Source organism: Acanthopagrus latus, chromosome 21, assembly GCF_904848185.1.
Source record: "Acanthopagrus latus isolate v.2019 chromosome 21, fAcaLat1.1, whole genome shotgun sequence".
Taxonomy (NCBI): domain Eukaryota; kingdom Metazoa; phylum Chordata; class Actinopteri; order Spariformes; family Sparidae; genus Acanthopagrus; species Acanthopagrus latus.
The window spans coordinates 11,218,127-11,239,686 of record NC_051059.1 but is presented as its reverse complement, the minus strand read 5'-3'; the positions used below and the strand labels follow the sequence as shown (position 1 = coordinate 11,239,686).

At 40.9% G+C, this 21,560-nt stretch overlaps 1 protein-coding gene across 2 annotated transcripts; it reads left to right on the top strand.

The window, feature by feature from the left end:
* Positions 1-1,057: 1,057 nt before the first annotated feature.
* On the top strand, positions 1,058-19,608 carry nectin4b (nectin cell adhesion molecule 4b). Of its 2 annotated transcripts, XM_037084638.1 has the most exons (11): positions 1,058-1,556; positions 6,290-6,490; positions 7,606-7,773; positions 11,030-11,308; positions 12,330-12,447; positions 14,423-14,574; positions 15,183-15,345; positions 15,544-15,619; positions 15,926-15,985; positions 16,525-16,710; positions 17,689-19,608. In XM_037084638.1, the coding sequence occupies exons 1-11, from the start codon at positions 1,514-1,516 to the stop codon at positions 17,947-17,949; spliced, it is 1,707 nt and encodes a 568-aa protein (XP_036940533.1). In that variant the 5' UTR covers positions 1,058-1,513; the 3' UTR covers positions 17,950-19,608. The 2 variants fall into 2 exon arrangements, with proteins under 2 accessions (XP_036940533.1, XP_036940534.1); XM_037084639.1 differs by lacking the exon at positions 16,525-16,710.
* Positions 19,609-21,560: the final 1,952 nt, after the last annotated feature.

The following is a 21,560-nucleotide window of genomic DNA, read 5'->3' as shown; positions in this document are numbered from 1 at the left end:
TGAACTCAATACTCTTAGTGCAGTTTTTGTTTCACTGTATTCAGAGAGTTTGTAGAGAAAATGCTGTTTGAAATGTGTCTATACATGAATACTGTGCATCTATATCTTTCTCTCTGGTTTCTGCCACCAGCTCAAGTTAACATATAAACAACTAAAAACAACGTGATCATATTTCTATCAGGTTGTCAGTCAGGTTTGTTTTGGAAAACCTGAATAAATTGGAATTTCGAAATTATGCTGCGTTCAAAGCTCCCTGGGAAATTTAAACTTGTGAATGTAAACGTGATTGTTAGTATCGCGTGTATAGCAATGGCAAAACCAAAACAAAGCAATCTTTCCTTTTTTAAAAAAAATTACTTTTGTGGATAATCCATGAATCTTAAAGCTACGGTGGTACAAAAACAGAACCACAAAATCTATTTAGAACTAGAAGTGGTACCTCATTTTCTAAATAGTCTCAACAACAACTTGTTCCATCTTGCTGAAAGTCAGTGCTCACATTACATTAAGCATCTCCTGCTGGTAATTACATATTTTGGGGGAGGATTCATTTGCTCTTGTTTGGTAACTAAGATATTTCCAGCTTGGTTTGAAGAGCGCTGCAATACCCAATCAGAAAGCACAGAGAAGGTTTTGCTCAAGATAATAGGCTAGCCCTCAGTAACTAAATGAGGATTTGTATCCCATACAAGCTCTTTTGAAGTCCTTTTTTTGTATTTCACATCATGTTCTTTTCACTCTGTTTTTCTTTCTGTTCTGAGAAATGTCCTGAGTCGAATTGAGGTGACGGATTATTCATCGTTAATACGTGAATACATAAATAAATACATAAATAAATAAATAAATACATACATACATACATACATACAAAAATACATACATACATACATACATACATAAGATACAAAATCAGCTTCTGTTCTTGTATGTTATTTTCCAACCTGAAGATTCAACCGATTTTGTGAACGCAGCCTGAATGCAGCACACAATGGGCGTGTCCAGATGCATCAGTGGGCGGGGCTTTGTCAGACAGGTGTTGAGGCTCAGTGGTGTGGAGTAGGTGCCTCTCCTGTGCGTGACGAACGGAACAGGTTTCTGTTTGGTCAGGCCACGCTTTATTTTTGTTTTATGTGCCAACTCAAACACAGTTCTACTGTTTCCGTGTATATGTTTACTTTTACTTCTCTGTTAAGATGTTTTTTCCAGAAGCTGCAGGGGAATTTTTTTTGGCCCTCGAAATGAAGTTAAAGCTGTTTACAACCTGCACTAAACAACATTCAGCTCGTGTCAGTGGACAGAAGTGGATTATCTTTCTTTTCTAAGCGTCATATTTGAGATTTGAAGAGGAGACACCTGTCACACGTGCCCACAGGTGCCTACAGGTGTTTTTTGGACTGCTACCTGCTGCCAACTCTGGACTTCCTGTCTCAACTCAATGCATTCATCTCGATAATGAAAGTTTAAAAACAGCGAAGAAGAAGGACGTCGATTTAGTATTGTTTTTGGACTAAAGATGGAGTTAACCGGCCAAAGGACGGCGCTGCTTATACTAGTCGGTGAGTTTTCTGTTTCACTAATTTACATGAAAATAGACTGTTTTATTCACAGTCTGTACTGACACTTACTGAAACAAATTTTGAAAATACATTAACTTCTTGTTGTTTTATAAAAATGAGTAACAGCATGTCTTATACTAAATACTTTCACCTTTCAGTATGGAAGTTGACAACTGTATTTGTAACTGTACTATCAGTATTTGTATGATATTTTAACAATGTTCCCTAATAGAAATGTGGAGAAAAGGGAAACTTTAAACGTATCAATAACATGTTTAAAACAATCATTTTCGTCCTTATTCTGGTGCCTAAGTAGTTTGTCAGCACAGTATCAGGACACCCATGTCTGCTGTTAAATTAGCCTGAGGCTGTTTTTAGGCCCTTTTGTTCCAGTGAAGGCAAATCTAACTTACGTAGTTGTGTGGAGTTGTACTGCACTGTAGGGCCAAAGTGTAATGACACCCCAGAGTTTGTGCATTTCTGTCCAATTTTTGATGTGTGAAAGTCGATTTTATCAGTATTAGTAGATAAATGATCATAAATCAATTAAAGATGATGATTAATTTATACAGTTTTTGATTTTTGCCCAAAAAGTATCCAGACGCCCGTCTACTTTAGTCTGAACATCCTCTTGTTTTTGTGTGGTGCTGTTGTTTGTTTGATCCAGTGAATGGCAATCAAATGCTATTGTTGCCTGTAGTCACACTATATGGCCAAAAGTATGTGGACACCCCTGGTCTTGCAGTCACAGTGCATTTTGGACAATTTTTTATGTGAGTGTATTTTTCCTGTTTCTGTAGCCAGTAAAGATCATTCATTAATACGGTATACACTATTCGGCCAAAAGTATCCGGAAACCCATATCTACTGTTACATTTGTGTTAGGCTGTTTTATTTGCTTGGACTGAGGCCATATTTGATCCAGTGGAAGAGAGTGTGAATGCTCTTGTTGTATGTAATTATACTAAATGGCCACAAGTATGTGGACATCCATGTCCACCTTAGTATAAAGCTACTCATGGTGCTTTGATTAGTGCCTGTTTGGTCCATTGAAGGAGAATCTAAATTCTATTGTTGCTGTAGTCACACTTTATGGCCAACAGTAGATAGTCATCCCTAATTCTCTGCTTTTCAGTCTAATTTTGATGTGTGGAAGTGAATTTTTCCTGTTTCTATAGATGAATTAACTTGAATTGAAGAAGATAATTCAGTAACTCTTTGGCTAATGTTGCATTAGGCTGAGGCTGGTTTTATGCTAGGATTGGGGCCCCTTTTGTTCCAGTGGAGGCAAATCTAAATGCTTTATGCTGTAGTTAAACTATGTGGCCAAAAGTATATTGTCAGCCCTCATTGTGTGCATTTATGTTTTTTTATGTGTGATGGTATGTTTTCCCCTGGTTTGGTCGATAAATGACACAACATTACATATGATAAAGATGTTCAGTTATTTTGCCAAAGCCATGTGGACACCTGTGTCTCCTGATACATGGTTTGTTTTGGGCCTCTTTTTTTCAGCGAACAGAAATCTAAATGTTCTGAGATACGTTGATGTTTCACACAGTAGTGACCCAACCGTTCAGGGAAAGACCTCTCCTATTTTCGCAGCCTGAAGCAACTCCTTTGCACAATTCAGGTCCACAAAGAAAAGGTCTTCCCAGTCTGGTGTGGAGGAAATTGAAAGCAACTTTGAGAATTTGAAAAGTCGACTGTGAGCAAGGTCTGTCGCCCAATATCACAGCCTAGCCACTCGCACCTCTGTGGCTGGATGGGAGCAAATCCCTGCAGCCTCAGTCGGAGTGGACCAGGTGCACAGAAGACTGAGGGATTCCCGTCACAGTTAATTCTCAGTCGTCAGCATACTTTCGTCCCCGTGGTGTACCTGTTTGTCCCTGCAGGTGTGGAGAAAGAAGCAGCATGACAGAATGTGGCTCAGTCACATTCTTACTTTTAGTCAACATGATTCAGACCTTATTGCCCAACATGCGCCTTCCTGTTTCTGTGACTAATTATGTCGCTTTTGTTTCCTTCTTCTTAAGCGGAGATTAAACTCCCACAAACCGGAGGACTGTGTTGCTCCAGTGAAAAGAGCAAATGCACATATACGATTATTGTCGTTTTAACCTGCAACCACACATGTGATATGAAGTAAATGTCAGCCTGAGTGAACAGGAAAAGCTTGTGTAGCAGCCTCCAGTGTTTGTCTAGAGTGTTTGTGGAGTGTTTAACTCTTTCTTTGAGTTTGATGTCAATCTCTCTAGACGCACTCTCACCTCTCTCTCTTTGCCTTCCTCTAAAGTTTTACATTTACCTCTTTCTTCCTGTTACGACACTGTTTCTTTCTCCCTCTTGTCTACATTTAGGTCACCCACAATGTGGGTCTTTGTTGGCCAAATTTAAACTTTCTGTGTTTGTGAAGAGATCTGTTGCCTCTCTTTCTCACAGTTTTGTTAGCGTGTCCTTGCTCCTTGACTGTGTGGGATCTTTTTTTCTTTTTTTTTTTCTGTGGGAGTCTGTGTCCCATATCAGCTGTAGTGTAATCATTAATTGAATGATGAATCAGTAACCACAGACAAAAAAGTATGTTCAACCCAGAAATCAAAGGGCAAATGTTTGGTTTTTCCTCACACGCTTTCATTTGTGTTTGCTTCGGTCCCACGTTCAGATGCAGATAAGAACAATCCATCATGGTCGTCGGCAGCTCTGATAGCCGACGTGAGACTACCACGTTGTATTGAAGCTGCCGAAAGCTTCAACTAATACTTGATTCAATCATCGTGAAAATTGTCAGTTTCCTACGGAGTATCATTAGGTGTTCGTGTACAGATCTGGGACCTGTCCAGGAAAAAGTAGTATTCCTGCCCGAGGTGGCAAAAGTCCACATGTTCTTTACTCAAGTAGAAGTGTAGATACTTACGCGAAAAAAAAGACTTAAAGTAGAACTACTGATTAAACCTTTTATCGCCAATAAAAGTAATAAAGTACAGGCTATTAAATGTTCTCAAAGTATAGCAGTAGAAAGTTTCCCTCTGAAGGACCTTTCTGTGTAAAGCTAACTGAGCCTCACGTCATATAACTGTAATTCAAAAAATACTAGATGTGCAAGCAAAACAAATGTTAGTTCATTTAGTGTTCAGGTGACAATAACCAGTCCAATGCTCAGATCCAATCTGGGGAAAAAACCCTCAAAAACTGCACCTAAAACCATCATTAACTTAAACTCTCCATCACCGTAGCTCTTTATGAAGCACGTCTGTAGCTCATAAAGGAAAGACTTCTGCTTTTGAGGAAAGAATGAACGCAGATGAAAGCTGTATTGTTTAGGGTGTTAGCGCCGTCGCCCCACAGCATGAAGACCCAGTGTTCGAAACGTCCGCCCTCCTTTGTGGAGTTCACACTGTCTGCATGCCAACAGACGAGCAGGTCAGGCGATACGATGACTGCCTGTAGGTGTGGATGTGAGTTTGTCCGTATACAAACCTGTTTGGGATATAACCCACCTCTCACCCAGTGCATTATGGGATACCGCGGTCCCCTCCTGCATTCTTTAACAGTATAAGCAAACAGAGACAGAACGGATTGACTGGTTTTCAAGACAGAAAGTTGTTTTAGGATTCATATGTATATACTGCGTGTCTGCTGTTGTAGTCGACAATGAAAACACCACATAGGGTGTCACTGTAGGGAGACAAAACATTTTTGTGCCTTTTTTTAATATATATTTAGCAGTTGCTGGAGGTAGTGTGTTTTCGGGTTTTGCATCCTCGTCCATCTGTCCTGTTCTTGTGAACATGATAACTTAAGAACACCTCGAGAGGAAATTTTTCAAATTTGGCACAAATCACCACTTTGACTCAAGCATAAACTAATTAGTGGTCACTGTGACGCATTTTTGGCCGTTACTCAAAAATTCACATGATAGTTGCAGCAACGTTTTACACAAAAATGTCTAATAGCATAACACCACAAAGTGATGGTGTGTTTATGTTCCTTAAAAAACAACAACAACGATAGATATTAAGCTTGCAATGATTTAAACAAGGAAAAAGAAGCAAACGTTCAAAACAAGCCAAATGTTTGGGGTCGCTGTCGGCTTGACTTAAGCGATAAAGATCTCAGTTGGTCGACTTTACTATGAAGTTCTGTACAGACATTCAGAACTCTAACAACATCAGTGATCCCTCGACTTTTCATGTCGCTCCTTCATCATGTTAAAACTTTGGTTTGTAACCAAGTAACTGCAAAACCTAATGGACATTTTCCATCAGCCCCTTTCCCAGTGTGTGTTTAGTGCTTATTAGCAATAATAACACAAGATGATGAAGATGGTAACCATACAGGATGTTACGATTGATTTTGTGAGCTTGTTAATCTGCTGACATCATGATTTTGCAGTATTGCCCTGCCTAAATACAGCTTCAGACAGCTGCTACCATTACGCGTCTGTAGACTTCTTCTTGTTACCTGGTAAAAAAAACAACCTTTGAACAATGAATTAATCAACTTTCTGTCTAATAGATTTTGATAAAATAATAATTTCAGCATTAATGGTAATGAAACGTTGTGTCTATCGTCATTTTTTGAAGCCATACAGTTGTCACCATGATAACATTTTGATATATAAATGATAAAATGTCACATATTATGGAAATGACCAGAGGCCAACAATTTTAATAGTTGTCAGGTCATTATGACCATGAATATATTCAATAGTTTCCACGTTTTACCTTCCTCAGTGGTCGGTGTGCGAGGTGTCTTTGTGGAGCCGCCTCAGCCCGTCACCTCCCTGCGCTCCCTGGCCGAGAGTGAGACCAGGCTTCCCTGTCGCTACCAGGTGGAGGACGGGGAGAAGGTGGTGCAGGTCACCTGGTTTAAGGAGCTCCCGGGCGGAGGCAAGGACCAGATCATCACTGCACACTTCATGGACGGCCACACAGGTAGGCTGCAGCGAAGGGTTAACAGTGAAAAGACTCTTTTTTTTTTTTTTTATTGAACTGAGTTGTTTTTTATAGTTAGTAGTAGATTCACTGTTTAAGTAGAAAACGACTGAAATAAAAAAACATTCAGAAGCACCTCAGTTGCAGTTAATTGCCTTGGACTCTGCTTATCATCCAAATCATATTAAAGGTGCAGCAGCGATTCTGAGGAAAAGTAGCTGAGTGTTGGGTCTCTTTCCTCAGACACTTTATTATTACCTTCATTCACTCAGTCCCAAAAACCATTGAGGGCAGGACCCTTATTTTCAGAGATGTCGATGTTTGTGTTGAGATTAGAGGCACAGAGCTACTCCAGTCCTCCGCTATACCCTGAACACAATATTGAGGCCTCCATATGCTGCAGTGGACTGTGATTGCACTGGGAAGCCTTGAGGTGTTCCTGTGAAATATTTGCTTTTCCCAGATTATTTAAGCGAGAAGAAAATTTAAATTTGACATTGAATCTTTAAGAGTATTCGTTTATGTTGTCACAGATTGTTTCACGGATAAGTTTACAGATATATTTACCTAAAGGCTTGAAGGTGTATCTAGTGTGGGTCGGATGGTTTATCAAGTCCTCTTGGACCACCTGGTATAAATTCTCAAGGGGGAAAATAAGGGAAGGTGTAAGTAAACAAAAGGAAATAAAACAACAAAATCATTATTGCTGTTGGTTCCTTTCTTCACTGTCACACAGCAGCACAGCATTAAACACTGCAGCGGTGTTGCCAAACTGAGCTAGTTTTTATTTACTCAGCGGTTTCCACTCTGTGGGTTGGGGTTAGTACGTGTCGCTGTGATAAAACCCTTGTGAATGTTTACAAATCTGGCAACACAGAGTGATTTAAAATGAGATCATCCCAGGAGACTGTGATTATTTGTCTGCTCGGTGGAGTTGTGACGGATTTGGATAAATGCTGATTCATGTCTAGATTCTTTCTTGACGTGAACTAATTTAAGAAAAGTATTTCTCCTTGTTCGCATTATTTTAAAGTGCATTTTTGTCCCATTAAGCTCTGAATAGATTATTGGATGTATTGCTTGTCCTCAGCGGAAGTTTTTGTTTTCTGTTTCAGAGTTCGGGCGCTACTCTGGCCGGGTGAGGTTCGAGAGCGGGACCCCCACACAGGACTCAACTCTGCTCATCCCGAGCACGGAGGAGTCAGACGAGGGCAGCTACACCTGCCACATCTCCACCTTCCCCAACGGAAACTTTGAGAGGCACATCACACTCACTGTCTGGAGTAAGAGTCCTCCTCCTCCTCCTCCTCCTCCTCCTCCTCCTCCTCCTCCTCTCGCTTTTTCTTTCTACCTCCCACACCTTCCTATTGTAATCCTATCAGAGCTGCTATAATGACGTTTAAACCATAATCATCTTCATAGAAGAAAAAGTGGGCCAGGGGAGACTCAGCAGGTTTGCTGACGTGGCAAAAAACTCTTTCACTGAAGACATTTTAAAAGTTTCAGTGGGTTAAAAGCAAAATTTGACTATGTTTGGATCCTTCTTAACAGCAAGCGGAAAGTACAAGAGGTTGCAAAAGGCGCGCTGAAGATAAAGCAGACAAGTAGTATCTATCTAAACAAGCTGATTTTGTGCCCAAGCCAAGTGCAGAAGGGTTTGTTTTTTTATGATAAAAGATAAACAGGTTTGACCACAGACTCTGATTCAGTTTGTGATAATGTTCCGAGTTAAACACCAGCTGCGCTGAAAAAGAAATATAGCATTGAAAAGATTGCATCTTCCTTTTGCTCACTGCCAAAACAAGTGCGCACTCTAGCAGATCAAGATTCTGACACAAGGAGGCGGTGGTGCTCTTACTGCGTTTGTCCACAGGGGCCGCCAGAATCAACATAGAATCAAAGTTCATTGCAGCTGCTTTAAGTCAAGTATGTTTTTATTTACGTAAATCATAAATCTGCCTTGAAACACTTTGCACATTCTGTCTGTGGACGCACTAAATGTTGTATATACAGAGTAAAATGTCAGTATGGACAAACAGAATCACAATATTAAGCAAATAAAGTAATATGCACAACGTATAGTGTATTTATTGGCCCAACAACGTAGATTTCAACTAATATGTTGAGGCCAACGGGCCCATTAAAGCCATAATACGAAGCTAAATTGCTTCCTTTGTTCAGCATCTGCAGCAGCAACACGCTTTTGGCTCTGTATAGGCCTTAATTGCCCAATTGACCATAATTCATTCATTCAGTCTCACAAGTAGGTTTTGCAGTGAAAACAACAATTAAATGTTTATTTTCAGTTAAGATACATGAATACCAAACTAAATGTCCAGTTCCTGCAGTGCTGTCATTGGCCATGTCGCAGAATATTTTAGATCTCCTCCTCCGTCACTTACCGACGGGGTTACTTTGTCAAGGTTTTTTGTGGATTTTTTTTTTCCAATGTAATCCTCCTTGAAATGAAACCCTGCAGAGATACTATCGGTTCTAAAAAACTTCCACGGTGACGGTTCACACATGAACTTGTCCTAACATGCCACTGATCAGACGAAACCAGCAGAAATACACGCACTAGTAACCGACAACCTCCTGCACTGAATTCTCTCGATTTTTGAAACCATAAACATTCAACCATGACATACTGATTTGGGACTCTGGATTAAGGCTTTTTTTCTCTGCCCAGGACTGTAAACTTTCTCATGCAAACTCCTCTTTTGGTCAGACTTAGGTGATTTCTACAGTTTTTATGCATCTGGGTTATTGTGGTGGTGTCATTTGTCCACGAGCTGCTGTCTTCTCTTATTAAGCGATGGAATCGTTCTGTCATTGGGCTTTTTTCTTGCAGTGTGTAAAAAAAAAATAAAAAAAAAACCTTCTTCCCAGAAACCAGCTGTCGATCAAACGCTGTGGGCGGTCCTGTGAGGTCATGTTTGTTAGAGTTTCTGTTTGTAAAGCTTCTACAGGTGGTGCCCTCCTCTTTGTGTGCTAATCCATAATGGATATTTCTTCTAATCTTAACTACCTGTTATGTCCTCATGCATTGATAATCAGAACACCAGTGGGAAGACTCACCAGGTGCTACTACCGAGTGTGTACGACACTGAAGGCTGTCATGACTGAAGTGTGAATCACAACCGTGTTAAACCAGTTAGTGCCGGAAATGTACTCAAGTGAAAATATCACAGGTGACTTTTGCCTCAAAGCTGTTTTATTGCACAATTGTCGTTCTCGTGAGGATGTTACACCTTGCTGATGGCCACCATCCATCGTGGATCGCTCAGTTAGATCTTGGTGGTACATTGTTGTCTTGATTAAGGTCTTCTCTTTGCTCCAGGATATATCCAATACCTCTTTTCTTATAACAGTCTTCTTATGAGGATCTTGTTGCTCAAACTCATCCCTGACACACAATGACAATCACAACACAAACATACAGAAACATTCAGTGAAATCCTCGTTTCAATGGATCTAATTACAGGAAAGGCAAATGAGCTTCTAGCGGACTTTGGGAAGTATTAATTAAATCTGAATGCAGTCACAATGCATGCTGTTATTTCGGGGAATTTGATTTAGCTCATCATTTAATGCTAGTACTGTTTTTATTGTGTTTCTAACACACACAACACAGTAATGTAAGAGCAAGACAATACAGAATCTGAAAAAATAGCACAATTACACACAACACAGTAAAGGTTCTGTGTTTAAAAAACATTAAAAAATATGTGTTATATGAGAATAAAAGAACAAAAGGAACTTTCTCTGATGAAACTTTGCTGTTATTACCCTTTATTTTTATTTAATTACATAATATAAACAATTATTACATATTTTAATGGATTTTCATTTCATACTTTAATGAAATGAAGCCTTAACACAAGTATAATGCATATTATTATTATTATTATTTTTACTGTTTATGCTTTCTGTAGCATGTCTTGATTTGTCAGTCACATTTTAAAAAAATAAAGGTTACAAGGTGCTTTACACGAAAATCCATGTTTAAAACAAGATATTGAACATTTCAAGATTAATTAAGATACAAACAACTTTCAGATAGAAATTTGAATAAAATGTGAGCACACTAGATAATATCAATATTTCAGTTCTTAATATCATGATTATTGTAAATATCGTGATATCACAACAGCCCTATTTTGAACATAAAGCCAAAACACAAGCCAGAACCTCCAGACATGATTTTAAGGCATACAAAAATGCTCTGCTTGGAAATTTTCTACCTGACTGTTTTATTCCGCTAAAAGTTTAGTTACATAGCCAAAACATCTTAACTCAACATCTACAACCTCCCCCTTCTTCTCAAGTCTCCCCCTTCTTGCCTGTGCATTGAGTGTGTTTCATGTTGGACCGCAAAGAACCTGAAAACAGCCTTCAGGTTTCAAACTCTGCTCACACTGTACTCGTCATCATCATTATGCACAGTGAAGCTCAAACATCAAAACACATCTTTGAGTGAAGGGTGACTTTAAGCTATAATTCCCTCCTAAACTTGTTCTGTTCCTCTTCTTCTGTCAGTTCTGCCGATCTCCTCCCTGGATCCGGTGTTCCTGGTGGAGGGCCAGTCCTACCGCGTGGCCGCCTCCTGTCGGGCCGTGGGCCGCCCGCTTCCCCGCCTCTCCTGGGACACCGACCTGCCGGGCCAGTCCAACAACCGCTCCAAGGAGGGCGGGTCCGTGTCCAGCTACTATTCCCTGCACCCCCTGCGCAACATGGACGGGAAGAAGCTGGACTGTTTGGTGTGGCACCCCGGCCTGAAGGAGCCGCGCAGGATCTCAAACAGCCTGGTGGTGCATTGTGAGTACAGCTGATGATGATGAGTTTCAAGGCCAAACTAGATGAGGAGGAGTAGATGTTTCATAGCTCACAATGAAGCTGACAATGAAACCCCTCAAACAGCGTAGCTTTTTAAATATGTGTTTTTGTTTTCTGAAATCTTGGATGAGTCATTTACCCCCATCCACAGTTTGTTTTTATTTTTTGCAGCTTGGAGTTCCACTTCCATTTTCTTCATGATTCATGAGCCATGATTCATGAATCTACTGACAGCAGTCTTAGGAAATTTCACACAAATGCCATGTAACTTCAACTCTTTAACTTTTAAATGTTTAAACATAACATAAAATCTAATTTTAATTGTCTTGACAACAGATTTGCAATACTTGAATTAATCTCACAGCAGGAGGAAAAGATCCATATGGCAGTGACTATAGCAGCAGTCACTTAATCCAGATCCACACTGAAAGTTAATGGGGTCTACTCTGGGCTGAGACCCGTCCTCCGTTCAAGTTTGATGTAAATGCATTCAGATGTTTTTGTGTAATCCTGCTGACAAACCAACAAACAAATTGATCCAGGTGAAAACATAACTTCCTTGTTTCATAATGTCTTTCTGGTCATTAACAATATTTGAGAGTATGCACTGACTGTTCCCTATCAAATATTATTGAATTAAAACACGACTTAAAACATTAAGAATTAGAACTCGACTCAGGCCATGATAGGCAAGTCTACAGACTTGTTTGTGACACACATTGATAAAGATCTGGACAAAAAGATTTGGTCCCACTTCTGCAGACGTAATCAGTGTGAGAATGCAGAGTATATTTCTGCTGAAATAGCAGCGTTTTTTTTTTTTCAGAGGCAACTTGGACGAACGATTAAAAAAGCTAAAAAAGACCCATGTGATGTGTGATTCATAGCATGAGCCAATTTCCTCTCTGGTTATAAAAAGTCTTACAATGAAATGTGTTTGATGCACTATAAAGATGAATATTTTGTATCACTGCATGTTCATGTCTGTGTTGTTTGTGTCAAGACCCCCCAGATGCCAAAATCTCCAGCTCTCCAGGAGACTGGTTTGTGGGTTTGGATAAAGCTGAGCTGGTGTGCAGCAGCGAAGGAAACCCCAAACCTCAGAACATCACCTGGACATGGTACTGTCATCAGTCTGCTGCTTATACATGCATACATAAATACATACAGTTTAACTCTGTCTGTCTGCTGACAATTACATGCTAAATTCACCCCACTGTGATGGTGTCTGCACTGCTAAATAGCTCTTTACATGGCACTGGCATGTGTCTCCAAACACATACATAAGCCGCAGCTACACACTCGCGAACAACAAAGAAGTGCGCTTCAATGTAAAGGAGGGCGTCTTTCTCCCCTCCGATTCATGGCAGAATAAAAGCCCCGGTGTCTTGTTGCGCAATTGGAAGTCAGAGAAAGAGCAGGGGAGATATTTTCACACGAGGGAGGGAGTCAGCGACACAAGGAAGAGCAGGAGACACTTGCTAAGCACTTAATCACAGTGCCATGCTTTAAATATCACTGTAATGCCTGGTAAAACACAGGGTCTGCACTTTAATTAGAGACACTGCACCAGCCATTACAGCTACGACTGAACACACAATGATCGAATGTTGTGTGTTCTGAGTGAGTAATATTTCAGCTGTGAGGCAATCTTGAAATATTAAGATTATTCTGGATTAAACCTTTTCAACAGCACACAGACGCTCCGGCGCGCTCATCAGTGAAAACTCAGCTGAGCAGGTTCAAACACACAGAGGCTTTACTTGAATTTACATTTTTTTGCCAAGAGTTAGATGAGATCGATATCACTCTCATGCAGCTGTTTAGCTTAGCTTAGCATAAAGACTGGGAACAGGTGGTAACGTTTAGCCTCCTGGCTCCGTCCAAAGGGAGCACAGTATGCCTACCAGAGGAATCTTTTTGGCTGCTGAAGATGGATTACTCACCCCTATCTTTATCATCCTCAACCATCTACTCTGTGTCAGATGCAATCTCCACCTGTGACTCTATTATAAAGGAGAAGCTAGGTGGGGTTTTTAGAAAAGAAATCTGAGCTGGCTGGAGCCAGTTTTTGGGGGGGCGGGGGTAGAGCAGCACAGTGAAACACTGGGGCAACATGACTCCTCTCAGTGGACCTGATCAGAAACTGGCTTTCCATTATGCGGCCTGTGATGGCTTCAGCTGCAGTGTGAGACTCAATAGCTAGACTTGTTTAAATCCCTCAAACCTGCTATTTATTCGGTCTATCCAGATCAATGGGCGCCACTTGTAAGCCCAGCAGGTTTTGGTTCGGGTGCATGCGAACTGGTGGTTAGACTCTGCAGTGAACCTGATCCCGTGTCATGTTTGTTTAGCAGAATCACTTCTGTAATGCAACACCAGTTGCTGCATTTTATGCAGTAGTTTTGGCCGATCAGATATCGCTGCGTTGGCGTTGCAACATCGTAGGTGTCACTGCAAATGACTGTCCTGTTTTTGTAATGTCATAGATTGTTCAAGCTCTAAGTTAAGATAAGATCACGGTTTTGGTTAAAATAAAGGAGACACATACTCATTTTCAAGTTCATAATTTTATTTTAGGTTTTTAGGTTTACATGCTTTCATGCTGAAAAAACACATACGTTCTGTCACACTGTCGAGCGCTGCAGCACTGTATTCCCCCTCTGTCTGAAACACTCTCTTTTAGCTCCTGTCTCCTTAAGGTCCCCCCTCCAGAATAATAAGTCTGCTATGATCAATCTGCTAAATCATTATGGACCAACAGTCATGCCAATGGGCATCAAGTAAAGTTTTGTAGTGTTCCTGGCACAACATTAATCATGATGTTGTAGGAACAACAGTAACACAGCAATACCAGATAAACCCTGTTGAGTTAGATCAAATGTCAGTACATGTTTGTGTGTTTCCTCCTCTGACACTGCAACAGAAATAGTTTGAACCGGATTGATGGTTCGCTCCTGTCCTGTCTCACTCACCTACGTGACTCACAGCTGTGGTTTCAGGCAGTGACTCATGGGTCTGTGTGTTAATCACCTCTGCGTAGCATCATTGATTGCGTCAATTAATGGGGACAAATTCTCCTTTGATTATTCACAGGAGAGGAGGAGCTCTGCCAGATGGGGCGTCTGCCGTTGGAGGAAAACTTGTTTTTGGGCGGCCCCTTCGTTTGAATGACAGTGGGGTGTTTGAGTGTGTGGTCAGCAACAGTGTGGGAGTAGGAAGAGCAGAGTACACATTGGCTATAACAAGTAAGTGCAAAGATATTTCGGCTTATGAAAGGATTTAAATGAGAAAGTGTCCATCTACTGTTTGCTTTGCTGGTATTTTAGCTGGAGGCAGTAATTTAATTTAACATAACTTTACATTTTCCTCCACAACACTGCATTTTGGAGGCAGATATTTTACCTTTACATGTTTTTTTTGTTTTTTTTTGTATTTTTTTTTACTTTTACCAAAGTAATATTTCAACACGATACCTTTAAGTTTATTGAGCATGACTTTTTTGTACAACATTTTCCTTTACACGCATTGAAACTCTTAAAGTACAAAAATATTTAGCAAAATAACAATCTAAAGTATCAAAATTACTTCTGAAAGTGAAGGGGAGAAAATTAGTGATCTGAGACAAAATTAGTTTTAAACAAAGGCAAAATACTGAGAAAATTCTCCTTTTTAATTTGAACTAATTGTGCAAATATGCTGCCCTCTTGTGATGGATAAAAAGCATGAGCAGATACTATTGAGCTTAATCGGCATCAAAACAGCTACATGAAAGAAATCACTGTAGTTTTGCTGCTGTGTGAATGTGTTTGCGTGAGAGAGATTCATCAGATGCCCCCCCTCATCATTCTCACAGGGTCTCCACGCACGGACGGGCCCCCCATTGACAACCAATTGCTGATCATTATCGGCGCTTCCGCCGGAGGTTTGGTCATGTTACTGATCGTCGTCGTCCTGCTGGTCAACCGCCACCATCGGAACAAAAACAAAAAGCTCGAGATGGAGCTCAGTGAGAAAAAGTGAGATGACTCACATTCTCCTGAAAAAAGCCATGTTGGGAGAAAGTTGAAAAGACTTTTATTTATTACCCCAGCACAGATGACAGCTCAAATGTGAATGTTGTCATCTGTTATTTTAACTGTTTATAGATTGAAATTAAATCTTCAGACACTATTGCTCAGTAAATCCTCCTAATGTGCTGTCTTGTATTTTCCCAGTGAGGAAATTAACAGCCTCTCCAGACAAGCCTCCTTCAGGAGACTGAACTCAGTCAGCACAGACCCCCGAGTGCAGGTACAAACACACACACAGGCACACACACTATCCTGCTGAGAACAATAACCAGCAGGGTTGAGAGAAACCAGGTCGACACACCCGTCCTGGCCGGGCGTAGCCGGGGTGGAGCTGTTTGCAAGTCAGCGGCCGCGTCTGCTGTGGAGGCCGATGATTACAGGCTGATGGCAGCAGCTTCAAACAAATAGCAGGCAGTGTTACACTTATTATTGATATCTCACTGTGGGTGATTCATTTTATTTTTCTTTTGTGTTCAAGTTGACTAACTTTCTTTCACTTTCTCTGTTTTTTTTTTTTTTTTCCCAGCCTGAAGATTACGCTCTGCTCAGAGTAGACAGCCGGATGAAAAACAGCGAAATGTCTCTGGTGAGTTCCTCACATGACCGGAGGAAACGATGTCGAGTGGAAGAACATTTAAAAGAGTTTGATAGATTTGGTCACAATAAAGGAACATGAGTGCTCTGGTGCTGGTTATTAAAAAGTATTCAGTTGTTTTGATAGGGATAACATGATCAAATCATGTTATCAAATCTAATGGCTGCCAAGAGAAATCACTCCACACAGTGTTGCTTGGGAGGATTTTACTCAGTGAAAACAAGGAAAGTAATTGAGTAGTCTTAATTTCAGAGATGACATGAAGTCACATTAAAAGTCAGGTTCGGGAGCCATCTTCCTTTTGAAATGCTGAATATTCCAATTTAAAATTTAAAACAGGCAGATTTATAATAAAAATGCAAAAAGCTACATCGGTCAGCAGCCCTCTGTCCTCCATTAGAACACAGATTATTTTACGCTTTCACATTACAGTTGCTACATTTGCATCATTGTTGTTCAGAGGAGTCCTGTGAGGAAACAAACATTGGTTATCAGTGTTGTGACTGTTTGGGCCTCCTCCCTGCCCACAGGAGCGACCCACCTACAGAGGCAGCCATTCCACTCTGGGTGGAAAGTGGGGTCCTCATGGAGGGGTGGAGGTGGACGAACTGGGACGCCCCGTCGTCTGGCACGACGGAGGAGCAGAGATGGACAGAGAGAGGGAGGAGAGCAGGAGGAAGGTGGAGTCGTACCTGAAGAGCAGCAACATGTCACTGGTATGTGACACGCAGCTGGGAGATTAGGATGAAATGCGTTCAGTTTCGACTGTGATGTGTCACACTGTATTGTGTTTTAGTTACGGTCACACACTGTCATGGAGACAGACAGAAGGACAACAAACTAAAATATCAGAAACAATTGATGACCACAGATGTCCTCTTTATTCTATCAGCTACTTTGAATTGTTTCATTATATACGTGTGCTTGGAGGACTGAGACTGTGTGAAAATGTTTGTAAATCCTTTGTCATGGTTTTGTACCAGTGCAACCTGATCTGGTCCCTTATTGGTGCCCTTAAACTCATTACGCGCATTTAGTCTGGACAGTTTCAGACGACAGGAAGTAGTCACTCTAAAGCGTTGCGTTCAGTGTTCAGTCTTCTTTTGTTCAGGTGGAGCTAGTGATGGTTTACTGACCAGCCTGTTGAAAAATGATGTCACTTGATGCTGCCGCTGTGTCAGAAAATATACCATTCTGTGGCCTTTCAGTAATTCTCGCCATTGATGGTATTTGGAGAATTATAGTGTTTTCATGTCTGTCTTTTCAGCCCTGATACATTGATTTTTACCTTCACTGAACAGAACACACATGCAGTATCTGTTAAGTTGCCGCAAAATGTTGTACAAAGTTGGAGAATGTGTTTAGTTGAAGATATAATGTCTTAACATTTCTGCATTAAAATGTCTATCAGACAATACAATTTGGTTGCCTGTTGCTATAACTAACATCAGAGAGTGACGAAGGAAGTCAGCAAAAGAGACTAAATTTATCATGAATAAACTTTAGACATTTCTGCCTGCCTCACGTAGAATTTTATCAGGAATGGTGGTTGTTTAACAGTGGAGACAACAACTCCCATGATCCAATGCTACTGAATAAGTACTCTGATTCACAACCTGTTGACATGATTGACGGTGTGAAAATAATGATCTTTGCAGCAGAAAAGTAGTGATCTGATTTTTCTCTCTGTTCAGGACTCAGGACTGCCCTCCTCCCTGGTTCCAGTGAAGGCCCAGCAGGACGACGGTGTCGTCACCAGAGACCCAGAGCTGGGCCACTGCAGAGAGGGAGACTCCCCTCAGTCGGTGGTGGAGGAACGCGAGGATGACGACGACAGCGACTCCTACCAGCTCTCGGAGGCGCTCAGCAATCACTTCTACTTAAGTAATGGGCTCCTCAGGCCGAAGCCACACTCCAACGCCATTCTGCTGCACCCCAGAGGACAGATCATCTAGACCACAGACTGTCACTCACAGCATGAGCCGGTCTGCATTCTTTGTCATGAAATGTTTGTTTTGTACACATTGACTGGAAGGTGTAATTATCCCCATGAATAATCCAAGCTTTGATTATTTTTTGCCCCTGGCATGTGAGTTTTGATCCTTTATCCTAATCCTATAATAATTAAGATGTGTTCAAAATATTTTGGGGACATGTTATGCCTTTATTTTGAAAGCTGATGGTGGAGAGACGACAGTAAATGAGGTGAGAGCGGGAAGATGGTGATTGTCATGCAGCAAAGGCCCCCAAGCGAGACACGAATCAAGGACATTGTGCTTCATTAATGCCCCAAAACAGGGCGATTTTTTTTTTTTTTATCCACTGAGTTTTCCCTCTCACAGTCCCTGATTTCTCTTCTTCAACGTGCAAGGAATAAAGATTCCTGTTGCGCAGCGTTCACTGCACTATCTGCAGCGTTAATATGTTGCATCCTCTGCTTTGTTGACCTACAGCAAATTTAAAGGTGCAATATGTAAGAATCGGCCACAAAACTGGGGAGCTTCATATCAACAGAGCAACTGCAACATGCTGCGTACTGTTAGCTGCTGCTGTTAGCTTGTTAGCACAGTTAGCAGTGCAGCTTGAGGTCCAGACTCAGAGCACCAGGAGAGTCTTGTTGTCGTTCACATGGCTAGCGAAGGAGATTTGAACTGCTGTGTGGAGGAGGTTTTCAGATCCGTGACAGGATGAGCCAGCTGGAAAGGCTGCTGGGGGGGGGGGGCTGCCCTGTAACATAACTGCAAATATTTCTTTATATTTAGCTTTTAGTTTCAGTTAATATCTGAGTGTTTCAAACTAAAATTCTTACATATTGCAACGTTAAACTCACAAAAGGAGACTCCCAAAAGATCCTCAGAACTTCTGATTCCCTGTTTACATCGCCAACAGTTTGGGGAGGAGGATGTGGACGAAGACAATTTTTGAGCTCCAACGGCTGGCTAAGTTAAAAACGGGGAAGGCGATTGTGGAGAACGATAGTTGGATCATTGCTGGGCCGACAAATACCAGCACCTTGGGTTAGAATTAGGGCTGAATACCAACCTAAAGTGTAGGTACAGTATTTGGCAGCCTTGGAAAGAGACTCACCACTCAACTATCGTTCTCCAGAGTCGCCTTCCCTACTTTAAAGAGTAAATTGTACTCAGTACTATTTTTTTTTTTTTCAGCTTGGATGCACCTGTGGATAAGACATTAGTGTATGTATATGTGTATGTATGTATGTATTAAATATATATATTAGGAGGAGATACAAAAAAGTTACTGTGTGTTTATAATCATGTATTGAACAGCTACCTGCAACCATGAAAAGGTCAAAAACACTGTTACCCTGAGGGCCTGAACACAGACACGGATGTCGAACTGATGGATGTTCATGGACGAACTCAGCAAACTGGTTTTGATCACCAGGTTTTAACATATCCACATGAACTTAACGGTTCACAGCGATGGACAGACTGGATCTAACATGCAGGAGATGAACTTTTAAGCAGCGCTGTGTATTAACGCACAACCAGTGTACATGTTGTGTAAATTGTTTTATATCTGTGTTTTTCTATGAAACTGCAAAACTGACATGTAAATGTTGTTTATTCATAAAAGTACACCGCAAAACAGTCATTGTTCTTTATTATAACCTGGGATAAGCTCGTGTTCAGCTCACATATGAGGGTTAAAGGGCATCATTAATAACAGCAGCTGCAAAAAAATGTAGCATTTCTATTAGACTGTAGTGATTTCATTGTTTATCCTTTTTATGACATTTACATCCTCACTAACTCGGTAATGATTGAAACGTGGAGTCAAGTAGAAAAAAAGAATTTCACAGCGTGGATGGTCTGTGTGTGACAGGGTGATGAATTCAGTAATAACAGAGATCCTCAGTATAGAACGATTGTCTCTATGTTTTGAGAAGAAGGCTTATTCAGTTCCTTGCCAAGAGTTTTAGATTAGAAGATCTGCACCACTCTTGTGTCTATGAAGTACATATGAAACTGCAGCCAATTAGCTTAGCTTAGCACAAAGACCGGAGACGGGGGGAGTCTAGCCTGCCCGGTTAAAAAAAAAAAAAATCTGCCTTCTAGCACCCTCAGACTTTTGTCAGTCATGATCTACTCACCTCCATGCCGTTTGATTGGTTAACTGTTCCTTTAAGACAGCGTAGTTTCTAATATGTCAGACTATTCATATAAGCTGCTGCTCCATCATGCAGATCCTTATACTACAGGTACAGTGCAGGTTGAGGTGAACCAAGATCATTCACCTGGGGATTCTGTAGGAAACTACCTCTGCTTTACGGAACACAAATATGATTTGAGTGTTCAGAAAGTCTTTTTTTGACTTGGCAGGCTCCAATCTGATGTTACTGACCTATGAGCATCCTAATGGCACCTACAGTGGCCTGCAAAACTATTCACCCTCCTTGAACTTTTACACATTTTGTCACATATTAACCACACATGTAAATGTGTTTTATTCAGATTTTATATGAGAGTCCAACACAAGGTGGTGCATAATTGTGAAGTGGAAGGAAAATGATACATGGTTTTAATTTTATTTATTTTTTACAAATAATAAACAGAAAAGTGTGGTGTGCAAAAGTATTCGCCCCCTTTACTTAAATAAAATCCAGTGCAACCAGTTGCCTTCAGAAGTCACCTAATTAGTAAATGGGGTCCACCTGTGCTTAATCTAATCTCAGTGTAAATACAGCTGTTCTGTGACGACCCAGAGGTTTGCTAGAGAACATTAGTGAACAAACAGCATCATGAAGCCCAAGGAACACAGCAGACAGGTCAGGGATACAGTCGCGGAGAAGTTTAAAGCATGGTTAGGATATGAAAAAATATCCCAAGCTTTGAACATCTCACAGAGCACATAGTGTATCCACAGATCAGGTGGGAGAATCTGTCCACAGGACAACTATTAGTCATGCACTCCACAAATCAGGCCTTTATGGAAGAGTGGCAAGAAGAGAGCCATTGTTAAAACAAAACCATGCAGTTTGACACAGGCCTTGTGGGGGGCACAACAAATATGCGGAGCAAGGTGCTCTGGTCAGATGAGACCAAAATTGATGTTTTTGGCCTAAATGCATACACTATGTGCGGCAGAAAACTAACAGTGCACATCACCCTGAACACACCATCCCCACCTTGAAACATGGTGGTGGCAGCATCATGCTGTGGGGATGCTTCTTCAGCAGATGACAGGGAAGCCAGTCTGAGAGCCTAAAATGCAGTCAGAGCTACAACGGAATAGTTTTAGATCAAAGCATATTCATGTGTTAGAATGGCCCAGTCAAAGTCCAGACCTAAATCAACTTGACAATCTCTGGCAAGACTTGAAAATTGTTGTTCACAGACACTCTCCATCCAATCAGACTAAGCTTGAGCTATTTGACAAAGAAGAATATTTCAGTCTCTATTATGTGCATCGCTGGTAGACTTACCCCCAAAAGACTTGCAGCTGTCATTGCAGTGAAAGGTGGTTCTACAAAGTACTGACTCAGGGAGGCAAATACATTTGCACACCATACTTTTCTGTTTTTTATTTGTAAAAAAAAAAA

Excerpts from the sequence above, each read along its gene's own strand:
- nectin4b (XM_037084638.1), top strand. The coding sequence starts at position 1,514 with ATGGAGTTAACCGGCCAAAGGACGGCGCTGCTTATACTAGTCG. Across the intron at positions 6,491-7,605 it reads CTTCATGGACGGCCACACAG|AGTTCGGGCGCTACTCTGGC; the intron begins GTAGGCTGCAGC and ends TTTCTGTTTCAG. Across the intron at positions 16,711-17,688 it reads AGAGCAGCAACATGTCACTG|GACTCAGGACTGCCCTCCTC; the intron begins GTATGTGACACG and ends CTCTCTGTTCAG.